The sequence below is a fragment of the Clarias gariepinus genome, chromosome 26 (assembly GCF_024256425.1).
Source record: "Clarias gariepinus isolate MV-2021 ecotype Netherlands chromosome 26, CGAR_prim_01v2, whole genome shotgun sequence".
NCBI classification, from domain to species: domain Eukaryota; kingdom Metazoa; phylum Chordata; class Actinopteri; order Siluriformes; family Clariidae; genus Clarias; species Clarias gariepinus.
Genome location: NC_071125.1, coordinates 986156 through 1001859, shown reverse-complemented (window position 1 = coordinate 1001859; position 15704 = coordinate 986156). Strand labels below are relative to the sequence as shown.

At 38.0% G+C, this 15704-nt stretch overlaps 1 protein-coding gene across 1 annotated transcript in view; it reads left to right on the top strand.

Moving 5' to 3' along the window:
• The first annotated feature begins 10972 nt into the window (after positions 1-10972).
• Positions 10973-15704, top strand: part of LOC128513823 (uncharacterized) — a 179549-nt gene continuing 174817 nt past the window's right edge. Inside the window, exons 1-4 of the mRNA XM_053487372.1 lie at positions 10973-11255; positions 11402-11501; positions 13138-13210; positions 13869-13960. Coding sequence (XP_053343347.1) covers positions 10973-11255; positions 11402-11501; positions 13138-13210; positions 13869-13960 — 548 coding nt within the window. The remainder of the gene's footprint in view (positions 11256-11401; positions 11502-13137; positions 13211-13868; positions 13961-15704) is intronic.

Below are 15704 nucleotides of genomic sequence, written 5' to 3'. Positions count from 1 at the left end.
GAGTCTAGAAAGGGGAACTCTGTTAAAATGCTCTTTGTCGACTTCTGTTCAGCATTTATTATTATAATTCCCTCAACACTCAAGACCACGAAGCTTGAGCCCATCTCTGTGTCAGTTGATCTCCAACTTCCCAATTGGCAGATTACCCCCCCCCCCCCCCCAATTAATACTTGCAATGCTTCGATTGCTAGTATTCTTTCACTCGAAATGCAATTCATTAAGTTAAATTAAGGAATAGTGTAATGTTAATGAAATGTTTAATAACCGACAAAAAGATAATTTAATAAATACTATTCTTTATTGAGCCATAGTGCAAATGAAACATCTCAAACATCAGTATATATAAAGGTAGATTACATCTAAACATGAACTACTGTTAGGTACCACACAACAGCTCAATGCCTATTGCTCCTATATGAAGGAGCCAAAAAGACCCATCTCTCCATCGCTGTCTGATATACAGCACAGGTGTTTAGGTTCTGTCACCTGACAAAACATCATAAACACATGCCATTTAAACAGTGATCATTTTATTTCACTTTTTCTGAGTCTTAGTGTGCAAATCTCGAATCAAATGACAAAATTTCTTGTGTATTACATGGTTTATGTCGACACTGTCAGACATTGAAAGATTTAAATGATTTTTATTTGGAGCCATAGGTAACCTCTAGAAATTTATAAGAGAAAAGATCTTTGAGGGATATAAATGGTTTACAAATGCAAAGCTATTACATTTTATTGTAAACACTTGTGCAGCATTTAACAATTTGGAATCACTTTCACATCTTTAAAAAACTTTTAAAGTAAACAGGTTTTTGCATCGAACTCTTTTCGAATCCCGCTTTCATACTTTTAAAACCACTGAAACGTGATTTCGGCAGCATGGTGGTTTGCACTGTCGCCTTGCAATTCCGGGGTCCGTGTTTAATACCTCGGGTCTGTGTGCATCGAGTTTCTGTGTGCTCCATGTTTGGTGGGTTTCCTCCCACCAAACATTGCCCACAACGAGGATTATCGTATCAGGTCCAAATTGTACATTTCAACAAGGAATCGAGAAGTTCAGTAGACTATTCGCCTTTAATGAATGGTTGCATTCTTGGTGTTAACAACAGAAATTACTATTTGTTGATAACTGTAATGTTTTCTGGGAGCGTCCTAGGCTCTACCATACTGATGACCTGCACCCTAAGCTAGAGCAGCAAGTCCTCTCTGACAACATTTCAAGGACACTACGCACCATCTGACCTTAGATTAAAATTATAGTAGCCATAGTACGACTCATCACCCTGATACAAGTGCACACATAGCTTATCCTATAAAAACAGTGTCTGTTCCCCGAATAGTTAGAACAAAGAATAAATTCACCAAAAGCTCTCAAAATAATCTAATAACCATACAACCAGAACAATATGTAGCTAAAATCTACCTTTAAAATTTGGCATTCTCAACATTAGATCCCTTGTGCCTAAAGCACTTATTGTTACTGAAATTATCTCAGATTACTGTCTTGACACACTCTGCCTCACCGAAACCTGGCTTAAACCAAATGAATATATTGGTTTAAATGAGTCTACTGCGTCAGGATATTTCCATAAACATGAGCCCCGTCAAACTGGTCATGGATGTGGTGTTGGAACTATCGATAACAATTTATTTACTATTACTCAGAAAATAAGCCCTAGGTTTAACTCCTTTAAAGTGCTTATACTTAATGTTACACACCGACATAAATACATAAATCCCTGCCATATCTTGCTCTGGCCACCGTGTATAGACCCCATGGTGTCTATACACGTGTCTATACATGAGTTTGGACATCTACTGTCAGATCTATTTAACAACTCTGACAAAGTGTTGATAGTAGGGGACATTAATATTCAATTAGATAATGCAAATGTTGCCTTAGGACTCGCACCAACTCATCATTGTAATCATACGCTAGATTATTATATATATCCCATGGTGTAGATGTCATTAATGAGGATCTACCCCAACAGGATGACATCACAGACCATCACCTATCAGTGTACACTCTACCTGTAGAACAGATTAGCTGTGTGTTCCTACGTTATCGATTTGGTAGAAATATATACAGTATATCCGACCACCAAAGACAGATTTACAAGTAATATGTAACCTGCCATGTGGTACAATTGTCATACGCACGCCCTCAAGAAAGCAACCTCAAGCGAAACTGGAGAAAAACTTAATTAGAAGTTTTTAGAATTGCATATAAAAACAGTATGTCCAACAATAGACAGGCTCTAAAAGCTACCAGGGCCAAGCGTCTGAGCCGACTGATAGCAATAAACCAAAACAATCCCAGGTTCTTATTTAGCACAGTGTCTAGACTAATACATCCTACGATATGTGCAGAGACTACTCCAACACAGTTTAGTAGTGAAGACTTCATGAATTTCTTCAATAAAAAAAAAATCGATAGTTTTAGGCAGAAAATATTGGATGTCTAACAGCATCTCGTGATCTAGTTTAGCCTAAAGCTCCACATCTAAATGCTGTACAGGTAAAGTACAGGAAGAGCTGTATAAACCTCACTGATAATTTTCTCTTACTAAATTCACACAAAAAAAGAAATATTACGTATTTGTCCAAAAACCAGTACACAAACACTCTCACAATTCAGCATGCACTTTGTAAAGAAGGATGTACTATTACTGTACAAGATCTGGCCGTAATATTAGACAGTAACAAAAACAGCCTTTTCCACATTAGAAATATTGCCAAGCTTAGGAACATTTTATCAACATCTGATGCAGAAAAGCAGGTTCATGCATTCATGACCTCCAGACTGGACTATTGTTATGCATTACTAGGTGGTTGTTGTGCATTTTCATTAAACAAGCTACAGTTAGTCCAAAATCCAGTAGCCAGAGTTCTCATCAGATCAAGAAACTTTTATCATATACGTAACCCCAATATTATCATCCCTGCATTGGCTACTAATGCAGGGTTGGTAACTAATCACAATTACAAACTAGAATTAATTACAAACTAGCATTGCTTACGTACAAGACTCTAAATGGTTTACCACCTACCTTTCACACAACTAAATAAATACGTATCTAGCCAGTCTTCTGTCATGTTACAATCCACCACGCTCCTTAAGATCAATACTCTGGACTTCTGGTAGTTCCCAGAATATCAAAGTCCACAAAAGGGAGTAGAGCGTTCTCATATTTAGCTCCTAAGCTTTGAAATAGACTTCCTGATACAGTTTGGCGGCTTAGACACATAATATTAGTTTAAAACTAGACTTAATACGCATCTCTTTACTCTGGTATACACATAATTCATCCCATAACCTCATACGCCAGTATATTTAAATGCACACTCCTATCTAGTGCTGCTAATATAATGAGCGGCAACTACGCTAATTCTTTCCAACCTGTTCTTCCTTTCTCTACCAATCCCAAGGCGCCTGGAGATGGGGCCAGCTCCAGTAGGCAGAGGCCAACCCTGTGAGGATCCTGAGGCATCCAGAGAAGGACCACCTCCAGCTGGATTCTGCTTTATGACAGTTTAGATCTACACATGCTGCTCCTGAGTTCCCAGTGATCCAGACCCCCCTCTGCCCTCTGCACCTGTCTGACTCATCCTGGTGCCATGCTGATGATGAACTGAACTGGACTCCATGTTAACTTCTTTGGTTATGTTGAACTTCTAGCTGCCTAACGCAGCAAAAACAAATACCTACTGTCCGTTATTACCCAAATGAGGATGGATTCCCTGTTGAGTCTGGTTCCTCTTAAGGTTTTTTCCTATTGACACATCAGGGAGTTTTTCCTTGCCGCCATTGCCCTTGGCTTGCTCATCAAAAACAATCAGATCACTATGCTCTATACACATTTTTACTTTCTCCTACACATTTCCATCATCTTCTTTTAATTTTGCGAAGCTGCTTTGAGACAAGGAACATTGTTAAAAGTGCTATATAAATAAAATGGAATTTATTCATAATTTATTCATAATTTATTTCATAATTTATTTCCTATTGAAATTCTTATAATTCAATAAGATTTTTATAATCTTGTTTTTTTAAGTCATGGGTGGTCGTATAAGCATTTCACTGCAAATCGTACTGTGTATGACTGTATGTGGCAAATAAAATTTGAATTAAAATGGCTATGCTGATTTAAACGTACTGCTAACACAATTCACTTATGTAGTTAGCTTGCTAGCTATTTCATAATATTTAAATGGCTTGTATCAAGTGTATTGTTGTATTTTTGTTAAATCATTTAACCAAAGCTGCCAACTCTGATGTATTGAGTGTAAGACTCACACAATCACTTGTCTTCACACACTCTCACGCCACACTTTTAATTTCTCACGCTTTCATATTCAAAGCATACACTGAATACTACACTGAATTGCTCCCCGAGCGAGACTTCCTCCAGGACGCAGTTGACATCAAAAGACTGTTGGCTACAATATTACTCTGACAAGTTCCAAATTTAAATAAACATGCCCTAACATGCTAAATGTCTGTCATTGGACACTTTATTAATCTAATATAATCTAATCTAAGGGAGAAACAATTAACTCGGTTAATTTACTGCCTCAAATTCTATCCTTTGTCACGTAACAGAGTTATAGCAAATGGAAAATGTCTTTTAAACTATCTACACAGATGTAAATTACACTGGATATGTACAGTATACTGTAAATATATTGGCTATAGCCGACATTAACATAAACAATGGAAATAAATAACCGTACTTGCAACAGTTTGGTTGCAAAGCATAATTTTGTGGTTAAATTTAATTAGATCTCATGTTGTATACACTGCTGAAAAAACAATAGAACCCTGCCCCAAAGTAATAGAAGATGTAATGGATTTAATGGTTATAATGGGAATTGTATTGGTTTTAATGGTAAGTATAACAATGTCTGCTGGTATATAGGTGGGTGGGATGGTAAATCCTATTGGAAAAGTGCCAGAAACACACTACAATAAGGAATTTTGTAATAGTTTCACTGGAAAAAGTTCATAATGGTTTTTAATAGAAACCATTAGAATTTCTGTGATGGTTTGTATATTAGGCTTCTTTAGCAAGGTAAGCATAGCAGGTATCATAAGCAAGAAGGCTAACAAGAGTTAACGTTATACCACTAATGAACATAATGACATGAATACCTTAATCACACAGAGAGAACATTGTTACATACAGACAGCTTTGGCCAGTTTGGCCTTAAACACAACTAAATAAATGAAAAAAAGTGCTAATTATTGGTCTGTGTTTATAATATTTTGAATGAAACCTGCGTTATTTGTAAGAAAGTCAGGTGTCACTGACATAATTTAGCCCCGGTCCCTGGCTGTCCGCTTCATTTGGGAGAGGTGACCTGTACTCTGTACTCTTATATTCCAGAAGATGTCATGACAGCCCTTTCAAAATCTAAGCAACCTCATACAGCGTCAGTGGATCAGACAAATATATACACACACACAGGTAATCATAAGGAGTTAATCTCCTTTGAACAGTTAATGGTAAGATCTGCTACTTCTGCTCTGTAAAGACTTTATAACGCCTCTAATCTAAGGTGCTGTTAATTGGTCATTTTTCAGGCTAATAACTCTAAATGAACTTCTCGTCCAAGGCAGAGGTTTTGGTCTCGCCCTCCTGGGACGGCCTTCATGAGAGACAGTTTCATTATGGTGCTTGACGGATTTTGCAAATGCACTTGACACAATACTGTTCTTGCAAGAACTTTTACAGAGAGGCTGACCTCTGTGTCTTAAAATAACAACTAACTGTTGTTTTTCTTGTTGTTACGTAATTACCTAATTCCATATGTGTTATTTTATAGTTTTGAAATCCGCAGTATTGTTGTAGAATGTAGAAAATAAATCACTAAACAAAAATGTATGTGTGTATATATACTGTATATATATATATTTATATATATATATATATATATATATATATATATATATATATATATATATACAGGTCCTTTTAAAAAAATTAGCATGTGATAAAGTTCATTATTTTCTGTAATGTACTGATAAACATTAGACTTTTATATATTTTATATATATATATATATATTAATATATATAGTATATATACTCACATACATTTTTGTTTAGTGATTTATTTTCTACATTCTACAACAATACGCATTTCCGCATTCCCCAGGTCAAGCCACTTTTGAACCAGAAACGGCGGCAGAAGCGCCTGACCTGGGCTACAGAGAAGCAGCACTGGACTGTTGCTCAGTGGTCCAAAGTACTTTTTTCGAATGAAAGCAAATTTTGCATGTCATTCAGAAATCAAGGTGCCAGAGTCTGGAGGAAGACTGGGGAAAGGGAAATGCCAAAATGCCTGAAATCCAGTGTCAAGTACCCACAGTCAGTGATGGTCTGGGGTGCCATGTCAGCTGCTGGTGTTGGTCCACTGTGTTTTATCAAGGGCAGGGTCAATGCAGCTAGCTATCAGGAGATTTCAGGGCACTTCATGCTTCTATCTGCTGAAAAGCTTTATGGAGATGAAGATTTAATTTTTCAGCACGACCTGGCACCTGCTCACAGTGCCAAAACCACTGGTAAATTGTTTACTGACCATGGTATTACTGTGCTCAATTGGCCTGCCAACTCTCCTGACCTGAACCCCATAGAGAATCTGTGGGATATTGTGAAGAGAAAGTTGAGAGACGCAAGACCAAGCACTCTGGATGAGCTTAAGGCCGCTTAAGGGAGCTTAAGGCCGCTATCGAAGCATCCTGGACCTCCATAACACCTCAGCAGTGCCACAGGCTGATTGACTCCATGCCACGCCGCATTGAAGCAGTTATTTCTGCAAAAGGATTCCCGACCAAGTATTGAGTGCATAACTGAACATAAATATTTGAAGGTTCACTTTTCTTTTATTGGTCGGATGAAATATGCAAATTTTTTGAGATAGGAATTTTGGGTTTTCATGAGCTGTATGCCAAAATCATCAATATTAAAACAATTAAAAGGCTTGAACTACTTCAGTTGTGTGTAATAAATCTAAAATATATGTAAGTCTAATGTTTATCGGTACATTACAGAAAATAATGAACTTTATCACAATATGCTAATTTTTTGAAAAGGACCTATATATATATATATATATATACTCTCTTTGAATCTCTCTTTCGTTCTCTCTCTCATATACATGTACACTGTAAAAAAATAAAACAAAGCTGCATCGAAATAAAAAAGTGTAAAAAACAAGTTGCACAGCATTTTTAAGTTTAACTTTTAGAGAAATTTGCTGGCCAAACTAAATATTTCACATTGCTGTTTAGTTGACACAACGTGAACTCAGTTCCAAGTCTTACATTGACTCAACTTGCAATTCAAATATTCCAGTCAGCTCAAGTACTATTAGTTGTGGTCTCAATTAATTATATTTCTGTAGAGTTGACTTTGTCCAACTTTTCATCTACTCAAACAGATAAGTTGTCTCCCACTGTAGCCCAGTCGTTTCAAGTGTTTTTCTATAAAAAAAACCCCACAATTGCCCTAACAATACCCCAACGATTAAAACGCACAAACATTACTTAAAAAAACTTTTTCTTCCAAAACTAGTCAAAGTTAAAACAGTGATCTGCATAAAACAGGAAAACACACGGTCTATTTTGTTTAAAGCTCAGTGAGATACACCAGATGCTTAGTAATCTCTTACTGATTTTTTATATTACAATATCATACCTATTAAAAAACTATCAAAGATAAACTGCTTTTTTTCTGTCAGACACAAAAAAAAGGTCTACTGCATCAAGAGTTTGTTTCTCAACATGTGAATCTGAGTCCAATAGAAAAGGTTTGGATGGGTTTGTATGTCCAGCCTTTTGGAATTCAACACTTTCAGAGTTTTTAAGATCACAATGTTATCTGTTATCTCTCAGCAATTCATTCAAAATGTATCTAGTTGGAGTTTTTACAATGTATTAACACTCATGCATCCCTTCCCTTGCTTTAAATGTTTTATTGTTTTCCAGGAACACATTTTACTTCTCAGTTATTTGCATGTCAGTGAGCTGAGTGTACACACAGACCCGAAGCTGATCACAGCCTCATTGTTAACAGCAGGGATGGAGACGCTTCACCTGGTTACGATCCTACTCACACTTTCTGGTATGAAACCTTCATTTCACACTCAGTTTTTATTCAAGTTTTTATGTCATAAACAGACACAAATATAATTAAGTATTTATTTATATTTGATTAAAGACTACTAATGATGATCTTATTTTTTATGAGGATTATGATTCTTTTTTAAATTTATTTAAATCTATTACTAGTAAATTACAAAAATGCTACTGTAATAAATCTTGGCTGCTTTTGTAAGTCAAAGACACACTGATTGATGAGAGACAACGCCTAATGTAATGCATTATGTCCTGCTGTAGCTTGTATGTGCTGTACTGCTCATGATTTGACGAACCATTTGTGTCATGCACTGAGATTTAATACTAGTTAAATATAATATGTTTGTGTGTGTGTTTGAATGTGCATGTGCATGTTTGTGTGTATGGTGAGGAATTATAACCTTTGAACAAAAATGTATAACTTTTGTTCTTAAAAGAGATGTTTTTTCGAACTCTAAATAAAAAAATTAAACATAAAATAAAATCTGGTTTTATACTTATTTTGCAGGTGTTCTCACTCAGAACACTAACACTAAAGACTGGGGTGTGATCAATCCAGAGTCAGTCTGTGCTGTGAGAGGATTCAGTGTCTCCATTCCCTGTAGTTATTATTATCTAACATCAAATCCCATTCGAGTGACACAAATGCTTTGGTGCTCAATGAACCCAAACAGAGATGGTTGGTGTACAGCCCCTCCGTATGTTTATAACAGCTCATTAAACACCACGTCAGACTTTGAGTATGTTGGAGACGACAAATCAAACTGCACTTTGTTAATCCACAATGTACAGTCCAATTATTTTGGAAAGTACAAATTCAGATTTATAACTAATGTGACCGGTGGCATGTGGACAGGACAACCTGGAGTGACTCTACAAGTTGCAGGTAAATGCTATAGTTAAGTAAAAACTACAATAAAATATTATTTATGTGCATAATGAACTTTCTATGCATATGTTAATTATTGGATGACTATTAAATTATAATTAGATAATTTAAATTACATAAGTACGGAACATGAAACTAATTACAGAAACAGTAATAAGTAAAACAACCTGAAGTTAATTAATTATTTCCCTATAACTGAACGTCCTAAAGTGTATTATTCCTCTTATATCACATCGATTTGACAACAATTAATTTTTAAAATTAAATAGCTTATTACTATTTGAAGTATATTAATAATTGTATTATACATGTACAATGGACTAGATTTGCAAAACAAATTAGTTCCTTTCTCACTTACTTTATAGAGACTATAAACAGTTGTTCCTGTGCCAGCATCTCTCCTCAATTACTCTTGTTATTAAAACATAAACAACAAAAATATAGTTTACCATGTTATTTAGAAATCACAAATGACAGCTGAAACTATAAATGTTAAATAAACATCTCCTTACACAAAACAGACAATATCATTAATAACAAACCTGTGATGTGCAGCTGCACTACAGTCAGAGCTGCTGTTATAGAAAATTAATCATCACCTTCAGACCAATCACAATACAGCATGTATCAGCACTGTGAAGTAAAACATGTAAAAAATAATTAGTAAATAAATGAGAAAGCAAATTATTTACTGTAAATAATGTTCTTGCTGGTGGACTTTAGAACTCTACTGTACTATAATTATTAACCCCCTCTCAGTCCTGATTGAGTGACGTGGTGTCTTTCCTGCTCTCTGAAAAAGATTTAAAGGTGTCACTAATCAGGCTCAGTGGAAACGGAACCCTTAAACAAGGAGACTCGGTAAATCTGACGTGTGATGTGAACTGCACACACAGTTCCTCACAGTTTGTGTGGTCTAAGAACAACGAGCAGTTAAACACATCAGAACCCGTTCTTCACTTTCCTGCTCTAACCGTGAGGGATTCTGGGAATTACACCTGCACTTGGAAAACCAACCAGACGTCAGGATCTAAAACCATCAACCTTCAGGTCGAGGGTGGGTCCGTCTGCTCACAACACTAATGAGTGGGTGTGTCAGTGTGTGTGTTTGTCAGTGTGTGTTGGACTATTTGGAGAAATGTCTAAAATTATTTATAGAATCTATACCTGCTTTGTCTTTAGTGTAGAACTGGAAAGAGAGATAGAGTATCTGTTTTAAAAGCATATCTTTTAAAATCTTGATGCATTAATGTAAACACTTATTTCTCAGGTGATTGGGGAGTGAAATATCCAGAGGCGGTTTGTGCTGTGAGAGGATCCAGTGTCTCCATTCCCTGTAGTTATTATTATCCTAAGGGAATTCAGGTGGCACAAATGCTTTGGTGCTCGATGAACTCAAACACAGGAAGGTGTACAGACCCTCAGTATGTTTATGACAGCTCATCAAACACCATGTCAGACTTTGAGTACGTTGGAGACGACAAATCAAACTGCACTTTGTTAATCCACAATGCACAGTTCAGTTATTCTGGAGAGTACAGATTCAGATTTATAACTGATTGGATTGATGGTGAATGGACAGGTGTACCAGGAGTGACTCTACAAGTTGCAGGTACATTTACATTATGTACATAATGAACCTTCTAATAGGTTTCACTGCAAATGAGTGTTTTTATACCATCAGTTATCAAAAATGTTTTCAGCTGCTGATAGATTTAAATGTAAGGACATACCATGGGCATGCTGTAATGAGAAAATAATAATCAACCTTTTATATGCAATTAATCATCATAACCTAGTGAACATCAGAATGAATAATTCAGCAGTGCTGTGATATAAGACATTATATAGATATTAGACCCCCTGTCAGTGTTCTTGCTGGTGGAGAACCCTACTGTATTCTAAGTATTGACCCCCTCTCATTTCTGTCTGACTGACATGGAGTCTTTCCTGCTCTCTGAAAAAGATTTAGGGGTGTCACTAATCAGGCTCAGTGGAAACGGAACCCTTAAACAAGGAGACTCGTTAAATCTGACGTGTGATGTGAACTGCACACACAGTTCCTCACAGTTTGTGTGGTCTAAGAACAACGAGCAGTTAAACACATCAGGACCCGTTCTTCACTTTCCTGCTCTAACCGTGAGGGATTCTGGGAATTACACCTGCACTTGGAAAACCAAGGAGACGTCAGGATCTAAAACCATCAGCCTTCAGGTCGAGGGTGGGTCCGTCTGCTCACAACACTCCTGATTCATCAGAATGTCTCTAGTGATTACTGAAAGAAAAGGAAGAAGTTGATTATGATGATGCACCTCATGTAGTGAAGTGTTACACTTCTGTGTTCAGTTCTCGTTTACCTTTTCACAGGTGATAATCCTGATCGATTGCCAGTCTTGATCATTGCAGTGACAGTTGGAGTGATCTTCATCATCTTAGTCATGTTAGGAGCTGGAATTTACAACAGAAGGTAAACTGTATGTTTTAAAAAGGTCCATGCACAGAGACCCTAAAGGTTAGGAATACACTATTGTTTAACATATACATCTTTGTAGTCTTTTTGCACACACGCGCGGGTGCGTTACAATAATAATAAGAATAATAACAATAATAAATTCTGAGCATTTCTACTACTAATTATAATAATTCTGAATGGAGAAAGCGCAGTCAAAGAAGTATCATCATTGATGGAGAGAGGAAAATGAAGAATAAATACATATCAGTTTGAGCTTGACACGTTTATGAGTTCTGGCGCTTGCTGTCAATGGGCGCCTAAGAGAGAGAACACATTTTCGGCTTTAGTAGACACACAATACTTCAGACTAAAACACGACTGCCCCCTACAGGTAATGAAGGGCATTTTTACAGCTTGCTGCGCGCAGCCGCGGCAAATCGTGGGATCCCTTTTCCGAAAACGTGCGTTTTTAAAGGCCTGATCTGTAAACAGCATGGAAATATGCTGTTCATGAGAAGATTTGGTTTCAAATGTTTAAGATCAGAAGCTAAGGATTTTTCTAAGCTGCTACTCATGCATCACTACTTCTGCATTTGGATCATACGATGTGATTTTGAATAAAGTAACAATATGTTATTTGACCACAATTTGCTTGCCCCTTTTTTCAATGGATTTATGACTTTTAATTCAATGATTAAATTCAAATTGTCAGATTGTTACCACTGGCGGGAAACCTACACGCTAACGCCAGCGCGTTATCCCGACGGCCGGGCAGCAAAGTGCGTGGTCGGTACTGCGGGCGAGTGGAGCGCCTCCAGGCTCTCCGGCGGTGATCAGCTGTCCGAGACTTTCGGGTGGGGGCACCTATGGGGTACAGTATGGGTGTGTTCCTCCGGAAGTAAGAGGGGGCTCTCGGCCAAGCTTATGTCCCACTGGGTGGGCCCCTGTACAGTAATTGTTCGGCTCTCTGATGTCATCTACCGGGTGCGGTTGGCGGGGCGGGCAAGAGTTGTGCTCTACTGGGACCATCTTGCACCTTACCAGCCGCACGCCGACGAAACACACATCAAACTCTGTGGAGGCCGGACCGCCTCAGGACAATGTTCGCGCTCATCCCTTACCTGCCAAAGTACTCCGGCGTTCCCAACGCCAGCGCCGACCGCCTCCATGCCTCCGAAACAAAGTTCGTCATGGTGACCAGGGACAGTCACAGCTCGGGTGGGGGCAGTGTGGCGTGGGCGGGGCGGCGGCTGACGACCAGCTTGCCTTGCGGGGATGTCTGTGTGTTCACCATGTTGGGGAAGGGTGTTTGGGTTAGTGGCTTCGGCCCTGTTTGTGTGTGGTGTGTGTGTGACGTGTGGATTGTGCTTCGGTTTATGCTCAGGCTAAATTGGATGTGGGTCTAGTGTGGATGTGTTGCTCATGCTATACAGTGCTGTGCTTAATAAAGTACTCCCAGCCATTCCATTGGGCAGCAAATAAGCTCTCTCGTTTCTCCAAGTTCCTTCTTAGCGTTGAAAACACTACAGTGTTAACCAGGACAAAAACATTGAATACTGAACAGTGTCTGTCTCTGCTCTTGATCTAGATTTACTGATTCACTGTCTGCTCTGATACCAAACTAAATGTGTTGTTTTTCTGATTCTATTAGGAAGAAGGATGGCGCTCTATATGACACTATTGTAAAAGCCGGAGAGCAAACAAAGGTCTGGTGTAGTATGTGGGTAAGATATGACATGCAGTAGACACTACTGTAACTTATTAAAGTATAATAACCAAACCCTGTCATGGTTTTACCATATTTATTACCATTTCCCATTTTGTAAAACCAAAGCTGATTTCCCAATCTGCTGTTTCCCAATCTCTGACAGCTTTATGATGCAGAACTCATCAGATTCTAACACCAGTTCATTCCTTTTTATAGTGAAAACTGCTCCGAGAACCTCAGAAGATAAAACCTAAACATTAGTTGCTCAACTCAAACCACCTGCTGCTCATGCTGCTCCATTTTAAAGTCCTCTGTGTAGACTTTATTACTTTAGAGTGGAGTGTGCCACTATTAGTGTGACCATTAGTATTTCTCATGCTTTATTATTTCTGATTCCATCTGATCAATAAACAGTGAGATGAATCAGGTGGATGCGAATCACAAGAACACTTTAAAAGAACTTTAATATTTTTTTGTGATCAATTCCTAACACTGACTTTATTTTTCAAAAGAAATGATAAAATAAATTAAAATAGATAAATAATAATAATAATAATAATAATAATAATAATAATAATACCTGTGTATTTATAGTTGTGTAAAAATCTTGTTTGACTTCTCTACACACACTTGTTTATAGTTATTTATCTAAAAGGTCATTTGATTCACTGCAGGTAAAGCAGGCTCCTCATCCCAAAGAAGTGTCACAGCAGGAGGAAGTGGAATATGCATCTGTGTGTATCAAAGATAATAATCTGAACAATGGGTAAGAACTAATGCTGTACACAATGGAAGAGTCAGGCATACTGTTTGCTAGTTCCTTTATCTAGAAAGCAGGGAGATTTTAGATTAGATTAGGTTCAACTTTATTGTTATTATACAGAGTACACGTACAGAGCCAATGAAATGCAGTTAGCATCTAACCAGAAATGCAAAAGTGGCCTATTTACAATAAATAAATTCATAATAGATAGATGCATTTGGTAATAGGGTTATATATATAATGTTGTACAGTATAATACAGTGTAATGCAGAACCATTGCAGTGGTTTGGCATGACTGGAAAATTACATGCCTAAAAGTGACAGGATATGAATATGTACATGTAAGTTCTTATTTGTACAGTACATAAATATGGGTGGAATATACAGTATTGCAATGATAAGCTTAATTACCGATGGTGCAAAAACACATGGTGGTAAAAAACGAAGCAGGCCAATATAAACAGAAAGTGACAGTGCAGTGATGCGTTAGCCAACAGTCCATAATCAGCTGTTCAGTTTGGTAACAGCCACAGCAAAAAAGCTATTTTTCAGTCTGTTGGTTTGGGCTCTGATGCATTTGTAGCGCCACCCGATGGTAGCAGAGTGAACAGTCCATGATTTGGGTGAGAGGAATCTTTGATAATGCCGCTCCCCCTTTGCAGACAGCGTCTCCTATAAATGTCTTCTAGGGTACTCTGATGATTTCGGACCGTGCCTGCTTACTTAGTGATATTATCTATAGTTATTCCACAGCGAGTCTCCATAGGGAGACTAGCATAAAGACTTCTTTTTTGTTGTTGATTTTTTTCCATTTTCTCCCTAATTTAGTCGTGTTCAGTTCCTCCCTGTCACTAGGGGGCTCTCACATTACAGCTACTACTACCACTCGGTCGGGAGGGCCTAAGTCTATCATGTGTTTCCTCCGAACCATGTGACGTCAGCTGACCGCATCTTTTCGGACTGCTCGCACCGTTGGGGGCGGAGTAACACACTCAGAGGACAGTGCTATCCGCTCCTTCCGCTTGCGTGAGCTCACAGACGCCCCTGATTGGCCATAGAGCCTTGATTAATGTGGGAGCACTAAATACCTTTCATCCCTCCCCTCTGAGAGCTCGGCCATTCACTTCTCTCTAGACCTCCGTCTGCAAGAGGTTACAGCATCACCCAGGAACCGAACTCGCGATCTCCAGGTGATAGGGCGAGTGCTTTACCACCGCGCCACTCAGAGGCCATAAAGACTTTTTTAAGCAAAATCTACAGTAATTATGTTTACAAAACCACCTCTACATGATTGTAATAACACACACACACACACACACACACTCTGAGCCATCTTGATAGAAAATGTTGGAAGACATTTAGCTAAAAAGTCTTAATTTCCCAAATGTACGTACGTGCATATGGGACACCATGCAAAAATAATAAAGTGTTTTAAGTGAACTCAATTCATACTAGCTAACTACAACTTAGCTATCTGCTAGCAAACCCAGTTCAGCAGTTCTCTGTTCTGCCTCAAATTTCCAATTCATTTTAGATTTAATGCATCTCTGGGTTCTGTCTCATCTCCATCACTGATTTTTAGATGGACCTTGACTGCAGAGTGTTGCAGTGATTGATACAGAGGAGAAAGTAAGGTCAGTAATGCCAGGAGAGCATGCCCGGTTCTCCTCTATAGGACTCATAGCCATGTGGCTTTGAACTTTTTTTTGTCTGCGTCCTTATGAACCTGGACTGATCTTCTGTTGTC